This window comes from Aythya ferina (assembly GCF_964211825.1).
Source record: "Aythya ferina genome assembly, chromosome: 21".
Taxonomy (NCBI): Eukaryota; Metazoa; Chordata; class Aves; order Anseriformes; family Anatidae; genus Aythya; species Aythya ferina.
The window spans coordinates 7,643,363-7,661,896 of NC_140319.1; the positions used below are offsets into that span (position 1 = coordinate 7,643,363).

Consider the following 18,534-nt stretch of genomic DNA (forward strand, 5'->3'; position numbering starts at 1 on the left):
AAAGCTGGGCTTGCAAACTGGTGCAAGCAAATTCAGATGAAAAAAAAAAAATAAATAAACGGGGAGTGTGATTCAGTGAGCACCAACAGCCCATCTTCAGGTGGGAGCTTCAGACAGACAGGCGAGGAATTTCTACGGTGGGAGCAACCCACGAATCGCTCAGTAAAACACGTGTGATAATGAATAGCCAGCCTTCTCTGGTGGTGATAAGATATTTTAACTAAAAACATCAGGGCATGTTTAAAAAATGATTACAAATTATTTTAACAGTGTATTTGCAGAGGGTTATAAAAACAGCTATAATATTTTTGTCTTGGATTCTAGAATTACCAGTGTGACAGCTAATGCAGTAATGATTTGTTTCAAATGCCAGTGTTTAAGCTGTATAAAGCTGATTTTATACATTTTTCCAGTAGGCCGCATTGTAGTTAATGAAATTAAACACACCAATCGCATTTGTCCCCAGGGGATGAGGAACTGAACACGCCACTGGTTTATTTTTTTATTAAAATAAATTGCAGCCAGCAAGATGGACTAATTGCATACAGAATTGAAAAAGAAACATTCCATTGATATAATTAAGCCAATTTTCATGGACAAAAATAGTTATAGTGGATATAAAATAAGCAGAGCATTCACTACAGCTTGACTTCTCCCCACCCTCTATATTTTGTACAGAACATTAACTATTAAACAAATATGTTTCTCGAACGGGCTGACAGTGTTATCTAGTAATGATGGCTACATTGGCCCCAAGAACTGATGCCAGGGCATTGTGTCTCATGGCTTTGGCGAGGGAGTCCATAAGCCAAAAACAACAGACCAGTAAAAAAAAAAAAAAAAAAAAAAAAAAAAACAACTGCCACATCAGACTTTAAAGCAAAACACCTGAAAGATGTAAAAACTATCAAGGCAGAAATAAATCAGCGCCCAGATTATTTTGGTCCACCATTTCACCCCGAATGCTTGTGCAGTCCTCCCGGAGAGCTGTGGCCCAGGCTGCCCGATTTACCCGTGCCACTACAAGCAGCGAGTGGCTCAGGGAAGATGAAGCCTTTCCACACCAGCTCAACAGAGACCAAGATTTACCATGATAGAGGCATAATTCTGAGGCCTACTGGAAGTAATTTGGCCGCCTCCATCCATTTCCAGCTGGGAAACGTCTCCCCCCCAGACCCAGCAGCCTCATTTGCAGAACAAGAGCGGGTGCCGCGGCACAAAAACACCCTCCTGGCTTTCTGTAGGGTCAAGCACATCCACGGGGCGATGTGCTGGACACTCTCTCCGCACACCACGTGCTGCTGCGGCACACCACGGGTGCCTTCGTGCCGAGAAGCATTTTGCTCCATGGAAAAGGAGCTGGGTCCCAGCCCTACCTGCTCACGTCGTGACCCTCACCGCAGGGAAATTTCTTTCCGATGGCAAAAAATAAAATAAATAAAAAATCGAGCAGCTAATTCAGGCTGCGAGCGTTCAGAAGCACGAAGAAGTACACTTATTCCAGGGATGAAAGTCGTATTTCATTTTTATTAGCAAAGAGGGTCACATCATTCACTGAATGAAGAAAAGGAAAAAAAAACTCCTCGGGACAGGGACACTCTGTTACAGATTTGGACGCTACACAACGCACAACCTACTGCAATAAAAATAAAAATAAACAGCCCGTGAGTAGGTACTGGTGATGCATGAAAATCCATTAAGAAAATAAAAGAAATAATAAGGTCATAGATCTTTTCCACTACGACATCCCTGACCTGCAATTCCTCCAGAAAAAGAGGGCATATTTAAGACCCGAAAACACAGCAGTAATTTTGGTGTGGAATGCTGCAGAGCACTGACATATCAACAGGCTGTTACCCAGAGAGTGGAAACAAATGTGTTTGCACATAGCCTTCAGATGTCTTTATTCTTAACTGCAGATGGACACTGTATGTGTACGCGTTTACCGATACGCTGGCGACAGGATTTAAAATATCGTTTGAGAAGCAGGCATGAGAAATTCATTATTCAGCTGAGATTTTGACCCTTTCAGTTAGCGTTCAGAATTGTGTGAGTTTATCATTTAAATAATCCGGCTGGAAAAAAATAAACACGTCCAGTCAGAGTGGAACAGCCATCACGTCGTGGAAACACAGCCTGAGCTTCCCTGGCCTGCAGAGCACGTCCGTTCCTACATGCTGCCCCCTTACACCGCAGAAAAGGCCTAGGCTGCAGTGGAATTAAAATCTGCATTCAGACAATTTCACACACCAGAAGTTTACGGCAACAGGAAAAAAATAACAACAACAATAATAATAATGGAATGCAAATTGTGCAGCTAGAAGGGCAAAAGCAAGTCTGAAAAACGTGGGCTGTCTGCCTGATGCTATCAGCAGGAGCAGCCAGGGCTCCTCCGGCAAGTGGCCGCAGCCTGCCCCTCGTCCCCAGCTGGACGGGCAGCTCACAATGCTTCCCCACCAGAAAGGCGGCCACCGAGACTTACCTCATTAGTGTTTGCAAACTTCTCCAGGCCTTTGTCTTTGAAGCACTGTATTAAATGGTACAGAGCTTTCATAAAATATATAAGCCATAATAACCGGAGCCGTAATAACAATAATAATACTTTTCACTCAACAGGGCCTTTCCTTCTGAGAATCTCAGGGTGCTTTACAAACATTAATGAGTGCCGCCACGCCACAGAAGGATATTTCCCTCTTAAGCAGAAGATGCCCTTGTCAGTCACTTCAGGTATTTCACTCCGCAGCCGTGCGGGCAGGTGTAAGCTGTGTGCGGCAGGCAGGCTGCGGCGCTCCTTTATCACCGGTCACGGAGCGGTTACATCCGACTGAGGAGCGGGGATATTATTACAGCGAGCAACAGCTATGAATTACACCGCTCCTCTGTTGTGAAATCCTAGCTCCCGCATTGCATTTTGCCCAGAAGCGAGTGGAGATTGTGTGTGTCTCAGGTACGCTCGGCTCTCTCCCGTGCGGTGGGTCAGACTCCTGCCTGCTGTGAGACGGGGGACGCGCGGCTCAGCGCTGGGTGCTGCGTGCCTGTGGGGCACGGAACGGCAATGCCCTGCTCCTTCTGCCTTCAGCCCTCCTCGGACATTTAAATAGGACCCTCTGGAAGCACGCTTGGTTTATTTTGTGAGTCCCCTCAGCTTAGCACAGACCCATATTTGCTGATCTCGGTTTCACACTGCGGTCTCAAAACAAAGTCTACAAATAAGGCAGCTTTACTTGTTGTTACACAAAGTTTATAAAATACGAGTCACCGCATTTCTGCACATCGCTCACAGGTTCTTCAACACGTACAGCCTGCAACTGAGATCTTTCTACAAGCATGACCAGCCCAACAGACGAACGCATCTGCACAGCCTCCCTTTAGCAGCCGGGAATTCAGGGCCAGGGGCACAGCGTGCCGCCCCGCGAGGCACCGCACAAACCCACCTTTAGAGACGCGCACACGAGCGTCCCGTGATGCAAACACACGTGGATAAAACATCACAAGCACCGCACACAGACACCCACGAGCATCGACTTTATTACAGGCCAGAATTAAATCCCCGATGTCTGTGTCTTCTTCAGCCTTAGCACTTCGGCACCCTAAAGCCGCCAGGCTACGGGCAAGTTCAAACAAAGTCTCCCTCGGCAAATAACCAATTCAGCCCTCCCTTTTGCCAAGTTTCTTCCCAGGACACGGGAGAAGGGAGCTCTTTGCAGTCGTTCCCTCCGCACTTTCTCAAATAAATCAAACGTGCACGGGGAGGCAGGGAGGGGGGCGAACTGATAAATTATATTTGTAGAATTTAGATTATTTTTTTTTAAGACTAACCCGATTTGAAATCCTTGCTAATTTTTGTTGAAGCGCTAATTACACATCACCTTAATTAGCGGATCAACTCCCCCATACACCCCACCCCCCCCTTCCCCTGCCCAGGCTCCCTAATTGCCTAATTGAACAGATCCGGGGCAGGCCGGGGGAGGGCGAGGCGGCGGAGGCTGCCGCGGCGGCGGGCCCGGGGGGGACGGGGCCGGGGGAGGCACCTGCGAGCCCCTCGCCAGCCCGTGTAGGGACCCTGGGCAGGGACAGGGCGGAGGGATGAGCAGCCTTGAAGATAGTTAAAAACAAAAACACGACACGTACAAAAATAATAATAAAAAAATCCTCCATAAATTTTCGGCCTCCGCGTGCTGCGATATAGGAAGCGTCTGTCCCGGCGCAAATATTGGCTTCCTAAGAAGTGGTCCTCGGGCTCCAGCCCCCGCGATCCCCCTTCTCTCCCCTGCTCCCCCTGCCCTGCAGCACCCCCCGGGACGGGGGGACCCGGCCTCCCCTCGGTGGGCAGAGGGAACAGCCCCGGCTGCAACTCAGCCCCGAACTTGAACTTCGCCGTTTTCCTCGCACTGCAAAGCGAAGGCGGCTGCGGGCAGCCCGGCCCCCGTTTTCCAGCACCACCGTTTGTTTAGGACCACGTTTATTTAGGACCGGCCGGCAGCGGCGTTTGTATTTCGGGAGCCCCCGAAGCAGGGGGCGTTTGGGGTTTGCTGGCAGCGCAGCCCCGCACCGATTCATCCTCCGCCTTCTCCCTCCGAGCAAGGGCTGCCGGCTGCTGCAGCCGCTTCTCCTGGGCCGCCGGGGGGGTTATTTTCTAGGGGAGGGGGCCCACGGAAGGAACCTGCTCCCCCCCGGGGTCCCACAGAGGGGGGAGCAGCGGGGCCCGGCCGCGCTCACCTGCGGCCCCTGAGGCCGTTTCCCCGCAGAGGGGCTCGGACAGTGCCCGGCCCCCGGCTTCTCCCTGTCCCGCTCCCCTAAAACCTCCGGGAATTTCGGCGTGACCCCGCCGGATCCCCAGAGGAGCTCCACATCTGCTGGAAATATCGCCCAGGGGACCGAAATTCTGCAGCGCGGGGGTTTGATGCACTGCACGCCCCCCGTGCAGCGCCCGGCCCCGGGACACGCGTGGGCACCCACGGGCACCCGCAGGGCCCCGGGTGCATGGGGGGGGGGGGGGGGAGAAGGGGCCTTGGGGATGTCGTGCGGTCAGGGAAGTTGCCACTACCTCGCCGCCGTAAATACGGCAAGATCCGCACCCTCGTGTCCGTGTTTAATCTGTTTTGCAAATAAATACTCCTGGGATATTGAAACCTTAGCTTCGGACTACTGTTTTGAACTGTGATCCCTAAAAAATCCTCAGCTGAAACCCCATAAACCGTTGGGCCTTGTATTGTATTAAACACCTGATTTTAATCAGAGCTCAGCCCTCCGAACAGCCACTTCCAGCCCGCGGTAGCAGCGCTCCCGCCGCCACCGGAGGGGTTTCTGCTGCGGCGAAGGGAAGCGGCCGGCTCCAGGCACCCCGCTCATCGCCCTACCGCTGGAGATACCGGGAACGGAAAAAAAAACTGTCGGTCCTTAAAACCTGCCGGTCCTTAAATCCTCTCCTCAAGCTGCAGAAGCTCCGGGGAGCCCGGCGGTGTGCGCGGCTGAGCCCCGGGCCGGGCAGGAGGCGCGCTCCCGGCCGCACTCCAGCAAAAAATCAGCAGCGGCTCGCTCCCGACACGCGCTTCCCCGCGGGGAAGCAGAAAGAACAAATATATATTTATAAAAGAAAAATAAAAGGAAAGAAGTATTTCGCTATATTCCACTATTTTCACCAAGAGAGCGCTCTGAAAATTACTCTTCTCCTTATCCTAAAAAAAAATATAACTGAATTAAAAAAAAAATAAAAGTTATTGAGAGGGGGCCTTTAAAGCGTGTGTTTATTGAGAAAGAAAAAAAAAATCCCGGGATTAACCGAAAAGACAACTTCCCAAGGAGCGTGGCCGCGATGTGCTGGCGGTGCTGAGCACACCCGCACTCGGAGCAGGATTTCTGCTCGGAGCCGCGGCTGTCGGGGCCAGGAGGGTGCGCGGCTGTCCCGCGGGGCGTGCGGAGGCTGCTCGGGGAGCCGGGGAACCTTCGCGGAGCGCATTGCAGAACGGGGCCGCAGCAAGGTAAATCGCTGGGCCTCGGGCTCGCCCGGGCGTTTTGTCGTTTGAGAAAGAAACGCGGGGAGCTGCCACCTCGGGGCTCGTCTCCGCCTGCCCGCACCCGAAAGAAAACTCCTGCCCCGACGCGATTTTAACAGAAATACGGAGAGGAGAGGGGGAGGAAAACCCCCAGACCCTGCAGCATCTCGGCTGGGGAGCCGCACCGCAACCTCGGGCACGCTTTTTCCCAGCGCGATGCCCTCCCGGAGCGATGGGGAGCTGCGGGGGGAGCTGCCGCCGAGCCCCCCCCGCCCCGAGCCCACGCGTGGGGACCCGCGGGGGGGGCCCCGCGCCGCGCCCGGCTCCCCCGGCCCCGCCGCACCTGAGCGCTCCCCGCCGGGCCGGGCGGGGGGGAGCACGGCCGGGGGGCGGCCGCGGAGCTCCGCACCACTGCTTCGTCCGGGGCTGAGCGCGACAAATCCTCCCGCAAGGCTCCCCGTGAAAACGCACGCGGGTTTAAACGAGCTGGGCGCCGCTATTTTCCAAAGCGTCCTCAAAGCACTAAACGCGGAGCTCCCAGCGGGCGAGGACCGCGCTGGAAGTCCCGCAGCCTGCAGAGATTTCGCACGGAGCCGGAGAGAAACAGAAACTAAAGGAGAGGAGCAGCCGAGGGGTGCGGACGGGCTGCCCGGGCACCGCTGCGGCACCGAGCCCGGGAGCTGCTCGGCAGGAGCCCCCCGGGCGGCTGCGGGGCTCTGCGGGGGCACCAAAGCCCCGCTGTCCCCTACGAAAACCCCGCTGTCCTCAGCCGAAAATCCAGTCTAAAAACAATTCGAAAGAAAGAAAGAAAGAGGGGTCCAGCGGAAGACGGAGGAAAAAGCTGCGCAAGACTTACGAGCTGCAATTCCACCCCCAAGTAAATTTTAAAAAATTAAAAATTAAAGACACTCCCCCACACTCCCCTCCCCCAGACCTTCTTAACCCCCAGCTGGGACACCCGAGCTGCCTTCAGGATCTTCCCTCTGGACCTGCGAATCCAAAGCCCCTCACTGAGAGCGGATCCATTTTTGCTACAAATTCTCTTCCTTCCCTCTCCTTGATAATTGTTCCCGAGCCTAGAAGGGTTTCTTCTTCTTCTTCATTTTTATTTTTTTTTTATTTTCCGTTTGTCTCTGCCTGTCTCTCCCCCTCTCTCTCTCTCTCTCTCACTCTCTCTCCAGCGTTCAGTCTCTCCGGATCGCGCAGGCAGATGCCAAACGCAGACCTCTAGCGCCCACTATTTCAAAAGCCAGGAATATTATTTCACAAGACTCGTTGGAACGACTCAATAAAAAAAAAAAAAAAAAAAAAAAAAAAAAAAAAAAAAGAAGTTGCTATCCCCTTTCGTCAACTTCGAGCTAACTTTCGCTTTTCTCCCCCGGCCGCCGGCCCCGCGCGGCTCCGCCGTTCGCCCGCCGCGGCCCCGGCTCCGGCGCGCCCGGGGCTGCGCGGGGTGCGCGGGGCTGCGCGGGGCGGTGCGGAGCGGGGCGCCCGCTCTGCGCGCAGCCGGGGCCGGGCAGCGCGGCTCCCGCCGCCGCCGCGGGGACCGGGAGGGGGGCTCCAGCCCCTCGCAGCCCCCGGGCCGGCTCCGAGCCGTCCCGGCCGAGCCGCCGCGGAGGTGGGACGCGGAAGAAGGGAGAGAAAGGACCTACTTTTGGGCAGTTTTCTCGCCCTCGCCTTGGATCTCATCGTGTCGGCTTGTGGATTCCTCTCCTCCTCCTTGAGCCCAGAAGCAGCTACACACTATCTTCATCTCCCAAGCATTGTCAGTTTGGACACCTTCGCACATGCGCACAGAGCATTCAATCTGACACCCTCACCAGGGCCAAAAAAACTTTCCAACGTATTCATCATCATCAGTTTTTTTTTTTTTTTTTGTCCTATCCTCTTCTTCAGACCACTTATCTCTCCCCCCTCCTCTCTCCCAGCACCATCGCAGCCTTCCCCTGATCTGCCCCTTTAAGAAAAATCAGCCCTGGCGGCTCCTAGCCCTCCGCACACTGACCCTACACACTGGACAATATTTAAGGACCAAGGTGCCATCCTATAAAGAGGTGATTATCATTATTCTTCTTCTTATTACTGCTACTGTTACTAAATAGCAATGCTGTAGAGAGTTTGTTAACGGATGTCATCCTGTAACCGTACATGTTTTAGACGCGCTTTTATTTTTAACCTGAAAAAAAATATATATATTTATCTGCGGTAACTTTTCGATCACTTTCTTTATTTTCTTCCTTTTTTTACCCTCCTTCTCCGCCTCGCCCCCTCGGGCTCGGGGGGGTGGGGGGGTCGCGTAACTTTGCGATACCCATTGGCGCTTTGTGTGCTGCCGGCGTTGCTCGCTTTTGTACCGCGCTCCTTCAGCTCCGCACCGGCGAAGCCCCCGCCGCTGCCGCCCCCGCTTCTCTGCTCGCGACCCCTCGGACCCCAACCTCGGACCCCGCGGGACCCACGGGCCCCTCGCCCTGCGCGGAGCGGGCTCAGCACCCGCGGACGGGGCTCAGCACCCGCCGGGCGGCCGCCGCCGCCCGTGCCCGCGTCCCCCGGGGCCGAGGCGCGGAGAGGGGCGCGGAGGGTCCCGGCCCCGGCCCCGCACCCCCCATTTCTTGTGCGTTTCAGGTGCGAGGCAGCGCGGCCGGGCAGCGCTCCCGAGGGATAGGCGGCCGCCTCGCTGGGGGAAGCCGAGAGCCGCGCAGACAGCCGAGAAAAGGGGGGTGAGAAAAAAAAATATATATTAAATAATAATAAAATCAAGCGATGCCGGCGAGACCCGCAGGACCTGCCCGTCATCCCCGGAAGCGAAGGTAGAGAGAGACCAGGCAGCCCCTCTTTGAAGAAAGGAGCGAAGTGTAAATAGCCCGATGATTGATGTGCTGTCTTTGACTGCGGAGAAAGCACTATTTTAATTCAAGTGGCCAGGTCAGATGGTCACGGAAGAAGGTTGAAAGGTAGGATTTAATGAGATTAATATGGAGAGAGGGAGCGAGAGAAAGCGCGCGCCTTCATAAACATTCAATAAAATAATCGGGTTAGGGCGAGCGCTCGGATCTGCGCTCGAGGTGCTAACCCATACTGGGACCCAGAAAAATCAGGAGCCCTCTCACCGAAGGGCATTGCAAAAACAAAGCCAAACTTCTGTGGGTGCGTCAGGTCTCTGCTGGAAGCCATTCTGCCAGCTGCACTTTTGCCCTGCAGGTGGAACTGGGGAGGGGGGAATATTCTCGCTAATTACCGGTTTTCCCCTCCTCAATAAAGTCTTTAATTGCAAATGGGAGTAGGGCCCTTTCAGATGCTACCTAGGAGCCGGCGTTAAAGGGAAGGGTGGTGGAGCAGGAGTCCAAATAAAATAAATACGTTTGAAGGGAACTCGCAGCCACGTGTCGCCTAAAATGTTGAAATGGTGCCTGCGAATTCCTTCCTCGGGAACGCGCTGCGCACAGGTAGCCGTTTCACGGCGTGCCGGGGACCCCGAGGTTGGAAAAACAAGCTCTCCTGAGCTCCTCGGGTGAAACAGGAGCCCTAATGTTTCCAGCGCATTGAAATATTTCTCCCAACGACCTTGGACGCTGCCTGCCTCCCGTATCCCTCCAACGAGCTGCTAATGGGACAGGCGCATTTCAGTTTAAAAACCTCGTCCCGGTTTTTCCCTTCTCATTAGCCCCGCGGTTTTGTCGCTGGAACCGCCGGTAGCGCCCCGGACCCGAGCAAAAGCCGCGAAGCCGGCGAGGAGGAGAGGGAAGGAGAAGGAAGGGAAGGACAGGAAAGAAAAAGGGAAGGACAGGAGAGGAAAGGACACTCGGGGCCGCTGGCAGCCCCCGGCCGGGCCGCGCTCAGGTGCGGGTTTGCGCTTCCCAGCACGGCGGGGGCCGAAGGGCCCGGAGCTCTGCGCGGGGAGAGGCGGGCACGGGGGGAGCCCCCAGCCCCCCGGTTTGGTTTTGGGGCCAAAAGCTGCCGCAGTCTCTGCACCCGGACCCCCCCGGCCCAGAGCTGGTGCGAGAAATCAGCTCGCCTTTAGCGGGGCCGCTCGCAGATATGTGAAGAGACGCAAAATGGGTTCGGGGGGGTGCGCGGTGTGTGTGCGCCGAGGGGGAGTTCCCTCCCCGGTTAGTTGGGGCTTCTGCAAACGAAGCCAACGAGAAGGGATCGAAAAGTGGCCGGCCGAGCCGGCGGCAGCCCGGCCGAGCTGGGGCTGCCCTCGGCGCTCAGCTTTCTTTCTATTTGCCATTTCTCGCTCGCCCCGGCCGCGTTTCTCACAAGCCGGCGAGAATCGCTCGGCGGCAGGAGCGGGGCTCCCGCGGAGGCTGCACCGCTTGTGTCGGGCCGGGAGGCAGTTCGGTAAAATTAATTTTAAAAAAGGAAAAAAAAAAAAAAAAAAAGAAAATCCCAAAGGGGAACGAATGGCCAAGCCCCGGTGCCGGGGTGTGCGGGGGCAGCCCCGAGGCGAGCAGCGCGTCCCGCCCGGTACCGGGCACCACGGACAGGGAGCTGCAGCTCCCCCGGGCCGAAGCAGGGTCCCGCTCCGCAAACCTCGTTTTAAGCCAAAAACTCGCCAGAACCGGCACGGTTCGCAGCCAGGGCAGCGAGCAGGGGAGGCTCCCGGAGCCAGCGGGCGCCCGAGCCGCGGCCGCCGGGACGAGCGCTCCCCGGGGCGGCCGGGCCAGCGGGGGCACGGCGCTGCCCCCGGGCTCGGAGCCCCGCGCCCAGCCGAGCCCCGGAGCGGGGAGGGCAGCGGGGGGACAGGAGAAAACCCGCAGCCTTTCCCCCAGCCACCCTCGGCTCCCGGCGACGCATCCTGCTGCCCGGCCGGGCCAGCATCCCGCGGCTGCTACCTTTTTTTTTTTTTTTTTTTTTTTTTACAGTTTGCACCTGTTTGAGCGCCTATCGCTGCCGCGGGGAATGGGGAATTCATTAGCGGGGAGGGAGGGAGAGGGGCCGGGAGCTCCTCGGCTCCCCCGGGTCAGCCCAGGTGGCCGCCGGGGAGCCGGGGGCCCCTGCCCGGCTTGCAGGGAAGCGGTGGCCAAGGAGCCCCCAGCCCCCCCAGGAGCCGGCTGGAGGGGGAAAAAGGCTCCCCCACGGCGGTGGCCGCTCTGCCACAATTGTTTCGCCCTCCGCGGCCCCGAGCAGCGGGGGGACGGGGCCGGGGAGCCCCCGCGGCCGGGCACGGCGCAGCCCCGGCGGGGGGCACGGGCGAGGCGGCGGCAGCGAGCGGCGCCTGTTAAGAGTTTATATAATCCGCCCTCGCTCCTGTTTGCACCTTCATCTCTGCTTCCTCGCCCAGCTAATATACATTTCAACACACAAACTCCGTGGCGTGCCACATGCGTTTCAACGGGGATTCACTGCGAGCCTTTAAAGGGGGGCGCTGGAGTGGCTGTAATTTACGGGTGGCTTGCCTGGCATTTTCACTACAAAGCCCCGCGTTCCCAGGTATTTTATGAAGCCAGCTTGGAAAACACGCTCCAGGTGAAGCTTTGCGGGCAAGCCTCCCCGATCGATGTTGTTCCCGAGCAGCTGTAATGCTCCCGAAACGCTCCTCCGGGCCCCGGACGGGGGGCGAACAGCGGGGCTGCGGCTGCTCCGGCGGCGGGGAGAAAGGCGCTGTGCAGCCGCCGTGCCCCGGCGGGTTTAAGCGCTAAAGAAGATTAAAATGGTTGAGACAGTCCGGCTCGGCCGGGAGCTGCCGCACACGCAGAGCAACCCCTTTTCCCGTCCCAGAGATTTTCGCATAAATTGCTTATTGTTTCTGCGCAGCGTCGCGAGGAGATTACAGCGAGAATTAATATTGGAAACTGCGCAAGAGCCCCGTGGCATACGACGGGGCCGCTCTCCCTTAGGGTCAGCGAGCCCCGGCCAGATTAGGCGCTAAGAATGTCACACGCTTCCCTAGAGATTTTCCCTTCCTAATCTGCCATTAATAAGCGGAGGAAGCGCACACAACAACCGCATTGTAATTAGGGGCTGCCTCAAATCCACGCAATCAAAGGGCAGCTTGCCTTTCATCCCCGCCGGTGCCAAGGAATTTCAACACCTTTCGGCCGCGGCTTCCAGCCCCGGCTCCCTGCGTGCAGCAGGCGCAAGGGGGCAGTTAAGGACAGCCCTGCACGCCCGGGCCACCGCTCGCCTGCCCGCGGGGTCAGCGGCCCCGAGCATCCCTCGCCCTGCCCCGGGCAGAGGCCGGAGGCTGGCGGCCCCTCGCCGCCGGCAGCCCCGAAGGAGCCGGCCGCCGTGCCCACAGCTCGGGGTGGTTTTTTAGTTTATCATCCCCAACACCTTCGGGAAGGTCCAGGAGGAACGTGGCTGGGAAAGGCAGAAACGCCCGCGTTTTGTGCGAACGCTTTAACCACCTTAGCGATTCTCCTAGCGAATAAATTGGGGGCTGGGGGTGGAAGATTAATATAAAAATGCAAAAGCCCCGCGTGCATGTTACTCTCCCGAAGCTCACTTTCCCGATACTTAAGCTGCGCTGAAATCAGCCCTCGCATCGAAATACATTTATCAGACTTTCTCTTATTTCCAGAGGAAAACACTGGCTCCTCTGGCCATGAAAATACACCGTGTAAATTGCCATTTCAGATTTTTCAAAAAACATGTCCAGCTATAAGAATTCCTTCGAATTCGTTACACTCCACTGTGCAAGGCTCCGCGCTGCGGGTCCGGGGAAAGGTAAAAATGCATGCCCTAAAATAAGAAGTCGTAAAAAGAAAAGCAACATTTACATTTGAATATCTAACTTGAACAGTATTATAATTACCATCGTAAAAGATCGCGCACTGTTGTCTTTAAAACGTCAGCCTATGAACAGAAATACTTTTTGGAGGATGTAAACACAGCAGTTTTAATCATGACGGTCTCTTGGAATAAAGAGAAATTAAGGAGTTATAGCAATTTTTTTAGACGTTGGATCAAAATATTTTTGCCCGGAGAACGCTTGCCAAATGAAAGCAAAATGGAAATGATGGGCGCCGCAATTCAGTAAACAGTTTTGTGATGGAAAGAGCCCAAGCCTGCAGTCTGCGGGGACGGGGGGCCCGGGGGAGTTCTCCTCTCCCGCGGGGGGCGGCTGCGGTGGCACGGGGCGGCAGCGGCCGGCCGAGGGATTTTCGATTTACCGTTTTTCAACCCAAACGCGCTTTTCTGAAGACACTGAACCGGGCTGGCTCGGCTTGCTGCTGGAAATTCACAGGACTGCCCCCCCGCTAAAGGTTAAAGCGAGCCGCAGCATCCCGAAGAGCGGCGGCAGCTCGGAAGGCAGAGAGACAAGACCCCGGCCCGGCCTCGGGGGCTGGCGACGCCCGGGGGGGAGATTCCTCTAATTCACCTTTGTGGGGGGGGGGGAGCGAACCGAAAGCTGTCCCCGTTTCCCTCGCTGTCTTGCCAACCCCGGCGTGCTCCCGGCTCTGGCACCGGGCGCCCCCTCCCCATTTTCTCCCAGCCCCGACAGAGCCCCCCCGGGGGCTGCCAGCGCAGCCCTGGGCAGGGGAGCCCCGGGGGGATGCGCCCCCCGAGCAGCGCCCCGCCGGACCCCCCCCGCTGTTTCCGTGCCCGCTTTGCTCGCGCATCCCCCGCTGCCGATGGCTGCAGCGGTGCCGGCCGTGTAATTATTAGCTATTAATTGAGTTCAAGACCTTTTATGGCTATGGGAAATGAGGAGTCCGACCACTAATCCCGAGAAGGGGCTGCGCACAGCCAAGAGCTATGAAAAAGCCATCCAGGGCTGGCTGGGCCCGGCCTGACACAATGCCCCTGGGGGCGGGGGAAGCATTAACGAAAAAAAATTCATTAGGTGAAAATTATAGAAACTTTAAACCGACGGATTTATTTACGAGGTCCCTTCGGGGGCTGACACTCCAATGCTTGGGGAGGGGGGAAAAGGGGTGCGGGAGCCCCCCCCCCGCTGCAGGGAGGGTGCGCGGGGGTCGCCACCACGGGACCGGCGACCCCAGGGAGCGAAGGAGCGCTACAGGGCTGGGGGAGTCCTGCCCCGGGTCCCCCCCCCTGCCCCGGGGTGCCAGAGCTGCAGGGCTCCCTCCGATGCCGTTTCCATCCAGCCTTATCTTTACACGCTTCCACCTTCCAATTAAACTTCCCCAAATTGCCAAAAGCCTTATTTGCATGCAAGGGACTCCGTTCAAAGATGCTAACGCATTGTCTCCTCTCAGAACTTAACATTTCTCTCTTCAGTTCCCACTTGAAAGAAGTTTTAGAACAGTATTCAAAGACTGTCCAAACGAACAAAACCTTCCCCTTTGCTCGGGAGAGAAATCCGGTGTATTCAATAAGAGGGCATATTCTCAGAAGTTTGTAGATTTTGTTTTAAAGGCTGTATTGTTCGTGCCTTTTTCCTACAAACTTTTTTTTTTTCTCTCAGAGCACGACTCACATGCCTGCAAAAGATTATTAAAATAAAACATCATAGAGCTTTTTCTTTTTGCACTGTTTAGAATTACTTTTCTGGAAGAGCTTTGCAAGCATACCCCCCCAAGTCATAATTAAGAACACTTTTTTTTTCACTAGCAAACAGGAAAAGTAAAAAAAAAAAAAAAAAAATCAAACCCTTTTCCAAATGCTCCTATTTCTTTGAGCACTAACAGAGTTCTGCGCTTCAGCAATGCTTATCTGTCACAAATCCACCTGAAAACATGCCGGGTGCCGAGGAGGTGCCGTTCGTCTCCACCGGAGAAAATTAAAGCAGGGAGACATCCACACCCGGCAAAGCCTTGAGCACCCCTGCGAGCGTAAAATGAACGCCGACTACAATCACCAGTGAGTTTTCGAAAGCTTTTTTCTTAAAAAGCGACAGGATCGCTTCCTTCAGCCCCACACTTTTCCTTTTGACCCTAAAAGATGACCCACGAGCCGGGGATGCGGCAGAGCGCAGCGAGCTGGCGGCACCCCCTGCACGACCAGCTCCTAATAAAGATGCACAAAGGGCGCAAACGGGGACCCGACGGGACGCCAACATATTTTATTCATTTAACACAACGCAGCTTTTAAAAAGCAACTTAAAAAACGCGGTTCAGAGCAGGCTGGGGGTAGAGGAAGGGAACTGATGGGGTGCGAGCTGAATTCACGGCGATGTTGCATCCAGCAGCCCCGCGGGACCCTGCCGAGCATCCGCACCCCGGCAGGGCCCGCCCCTGCCCCTTGTCCCCATCCTCACCCCACAGCATATCCCAGCTCCCGGGGAGCCCCAGGCTTTTCCCTCCAGCCCTACAAGCGGTGCCAGCCCCCCAGTGAAATAGTGTCAGGGCACAGAAGCACAAAGAACTCCCGTCCTGGGTTAGTAGATCACAGCCTGAGCCGGGGACTGCGTACAGCACCCTTTACATTACCGGTGCCACCTCCACACACCCCAGCCCACGGGAAAGCCGTCAGGACCAAAAATAATTTTCTGAGCCATAGGGAACCAGGGGTTCATTTAGATTCACAAGTTAATGAAGGCTCACTGTAGAAACTAACTGTAAGAACATGTGTTAAAACGCAACAGAAAAAAATTCATCGATTTCCATGAGAGGTGGATTGCATCCAGGAAGAATGAGTCAACCTCATTCCTCGAGCAAAACTCACTGACGAGAACTGCACCAGGCATGAATTTGGATCGCTTTATTCTCCCCCTGTTTCATGTACCGTCCAGCTAATCATCTTCAGTGGTGTTCCAGGGTAGGCAGAGCTGGATGGGAGTTCTTAAAACTGCTTTTCATCATGGGAAAACAATGATTCAGCAGCTGCCATTGTTTCCCAGCACCACATCAGGTACAAGCAAGCACTCAGCCTAACAGCAGCACACACAGGACGTGCCCCAGTGCAGAAAAGGGCAGCTCCGTGCTTGGGGCATGGGGAAGAAGGAACAGAGGGTCTTCCACAGTGCAGAAACACCCATGTTCCTGACAATCCTAATTCCTTTTTCTCCTTCACCCACGCTTACTGCCAACCATCACAAGGTTTGGGTTTAATCACCCTGGAGGAGATAATTCTTGGAGCCACTGAAGCGTCTCCTAACCAGCTCTATTCTTACACTACAGAGGGAGGCAATTCATTTCAGAAGAAAAAGCAGCATGCTCAAGTAATTGATAGAGAAATCCTTCTCCAATCACACATGCACATTCACTGTGGTAACAGTATTGTTTTACAGGTGGAAGAATAAAATACTTCTTAATCCAAGGGCTATGGGTGGGTTGAAATCTCAATGATTGGAGTGATGGGGTAACAAATGCTGATGCACCATCAATGCAGACTGAAGATCTACAACCAAGACCACCAGGCTCTTCAACCTTTCTGTTTTTTATTCCAGAAATTGTCCACGTGAGAACTTGTGGCAACCCAGCAGCAGACAAAAGGAGTTCAGCACTGTTGTTGCTGGAGCAGCAAGGCACACACAGCTAGCAATAAGCTAATTGACAAGTAGTTTAGAAAAACTCAAGCTCCATTTTTTAAAAAAGTTGTTAGAAAATGAAATGCAAAAATATACAAAATATTTAATGGTTTCTATGAATATATAGAAATGTCCCTGTACCTTATGACTGCTATTTTCCAGCCAGCTTTCCAACAAGTGCAGTCTCTGCACTTCTGTATCTACAATTGTACCATTTATAAGCCAGTAGCCCACCTTGCCCATATGCTTGTTCCTACAGTGACTCATATTCCATTGGGTTTATTGCTGTGAAGACTTGTGTTAAAACAGAGGAAGAAGCAGAACCTTTGGGGCAGGAACACTACATTTTGGAAAACACCAGACACACTCACTATTCCCTGTCAAAAAACCAAAAGCACTGATTTAAATCCTGTGTAGGAGAAAAGCTTTTACAACTGGTACAGCATTAAAAGCAAAAATTAATTCGATACCCAGGTCAAAAGAAAACCTTGCTGAATAGTAGTGTTTACTCAATACCTAAAATATAGTCTTTCTAGAGGAATACACTCAGGGAGGAAACAAACTCATAAATTACCCAGCCAAGGCATGGTAGATTAACTTTACTTTCATGCTATTGATCCAAAACCCCTCCAATCAAACTTCCCCGAAAAAGCTTACCACTGCTTGCTGGCAGCATTTGCTGCATTCAAGGAGAAATTAAGCACCTTTCACTTTGTCTCCAAGCAGAAGCTCCCAAGCAGCACACTGCAAGCAAAGCCACGTACCTGGCCACATGCTGCAGGCTCCTAGGTTCTGCAGGGCAATTTCTTCCCCACCTTCATAATTATAAAAAGCAGCAAGCAACTTGCTGCCCAGTAGCTTAAGCTGCCACTGCACAGCACCCCAGACACCAGCTGTGCAATCTGGGATGTGCAAGGGGTGCACATTCAAGCCCCTCACTTTGCAGGCACTGGGATTTCAGTTTTGGCACATATTGAACCACTACAATGTCCGCATTGGCAGAGTCCTGCAAGTACAACTGTACCTGAATAACAAGACCTTCAAAAATCAACCATCTCCAGCACTATCTGCACAATGAGGTTAGTATTTAGTTACCCTCTTAATATCAAAAAAAACTTTTCATGCAATGGTTGCAACTAATGAGTTGCAACTCAGAAAATCAAAGGTATTGTTCTCAGGACAGGTTCCAACCATACATAATTCTTATACACAAAAAGGCAAAAGAACAATTTGACATGCTTGAAAATGAGCAAGGCACTGTGCACCCAGAGCCCGTGTTCCTAAACAACTGACCAGAGCCACTGCCTGGCACCAGGCACCTGCTGCCAGCCCTACCCTTCTCCCTTGTACCACATCCCCTCCTGTGTCAGGCACATCACAGGGAGCAGAACCCAAATTCTGCCCTGGCAGAAAGGCAGAGCTGCTCCTGAGGTTTGCCATGGGAAGGATGTTCAACAGGGCAAGTGCTGCAAAACTGAAGACCTGAATGCAGTGTTTAAACATTCCCAAGGCAGAAAGCATCCTGGCCTCTCTCATTTTCCCCTTGTAACAATGCCCACTGCCTTCATCCTTCTCCTGTGGGAGTCCCACGCACTGCTTTGCCCTGGCTGGTCAGCAGAGTAAGCCTGCAAGTGGAGGCAGAACTCCTGTTAGACTGTCACCACTAACAGAAGGAAATAACACAACAAAAAGTTCCCTCAGTCGTACAAGGTGTTTCTGATACAAAAGCAGCACAGCGAGCTGTGAGCCTGAATACATCCAGGAGAAAAGGACCTTTCTGCAGGCCTTTCTTCTGGAAGCTCATTTCATTCATCTGCTGCACATGAGCTGCTCACTCCGCTGGCTGGAAGAGCCTCTAATGAAAGAGCACAGGAGTGAAATGGCATTACAGCACATCACTCACACCCGCTATGCACGATGCTCTAAATGAGCTCCAAGTTCTCAGAACAAGTCTTGGAAGTTGCCATGTAAACAGCAAGCAGCCAGCAGAGCCAGCACAGCACAACAAATGCCTAGTCCAGCAGCAACACAAACATTCTGCCTTCGGGTCCTGCAGTCAGCGCTGGGTGTTACCCAGGGCATTCTCAAAACCTGGAGCCCTCACAGAGCAGCCCTGCCCAATGCTGCTGTTAGAGGAAAGCTTCTGCATTTCTCATCCATTAG

At 54.1% G+C, this 18,534-nt stretch overlaps 1 protein-coding gene across 3 annotated transcripts in view; it reads right to left on the bottom strand.

Annotated features, from left to right (window-relative positions):
- PRDM16 (PR/SET domain 16) overlaps positions 1-8,631 on the bottom strand; it is a 283,364-nt gene extending 274,733 nt beyond the window's left edge. For all 3 annotated transcript variants that reach the window (XM_084494817.1, XM_084494816.1, XM_084494819.1), the window contains exon 1: positions 7,649-8,631. In XM_084494817.1, the coding sequence (XP_084350943.1) occupies positions 7,649-7,685 (37 nt within the window). In that variant the 5' untranslated portion in view covers positions 7,686-8,631. The remainder of the gene's footprint in view (positions 1-7,648) is intronic.
- Between the last annotated feature and the right edge of the window lie 9,903 nt (positions 8,632-18,534).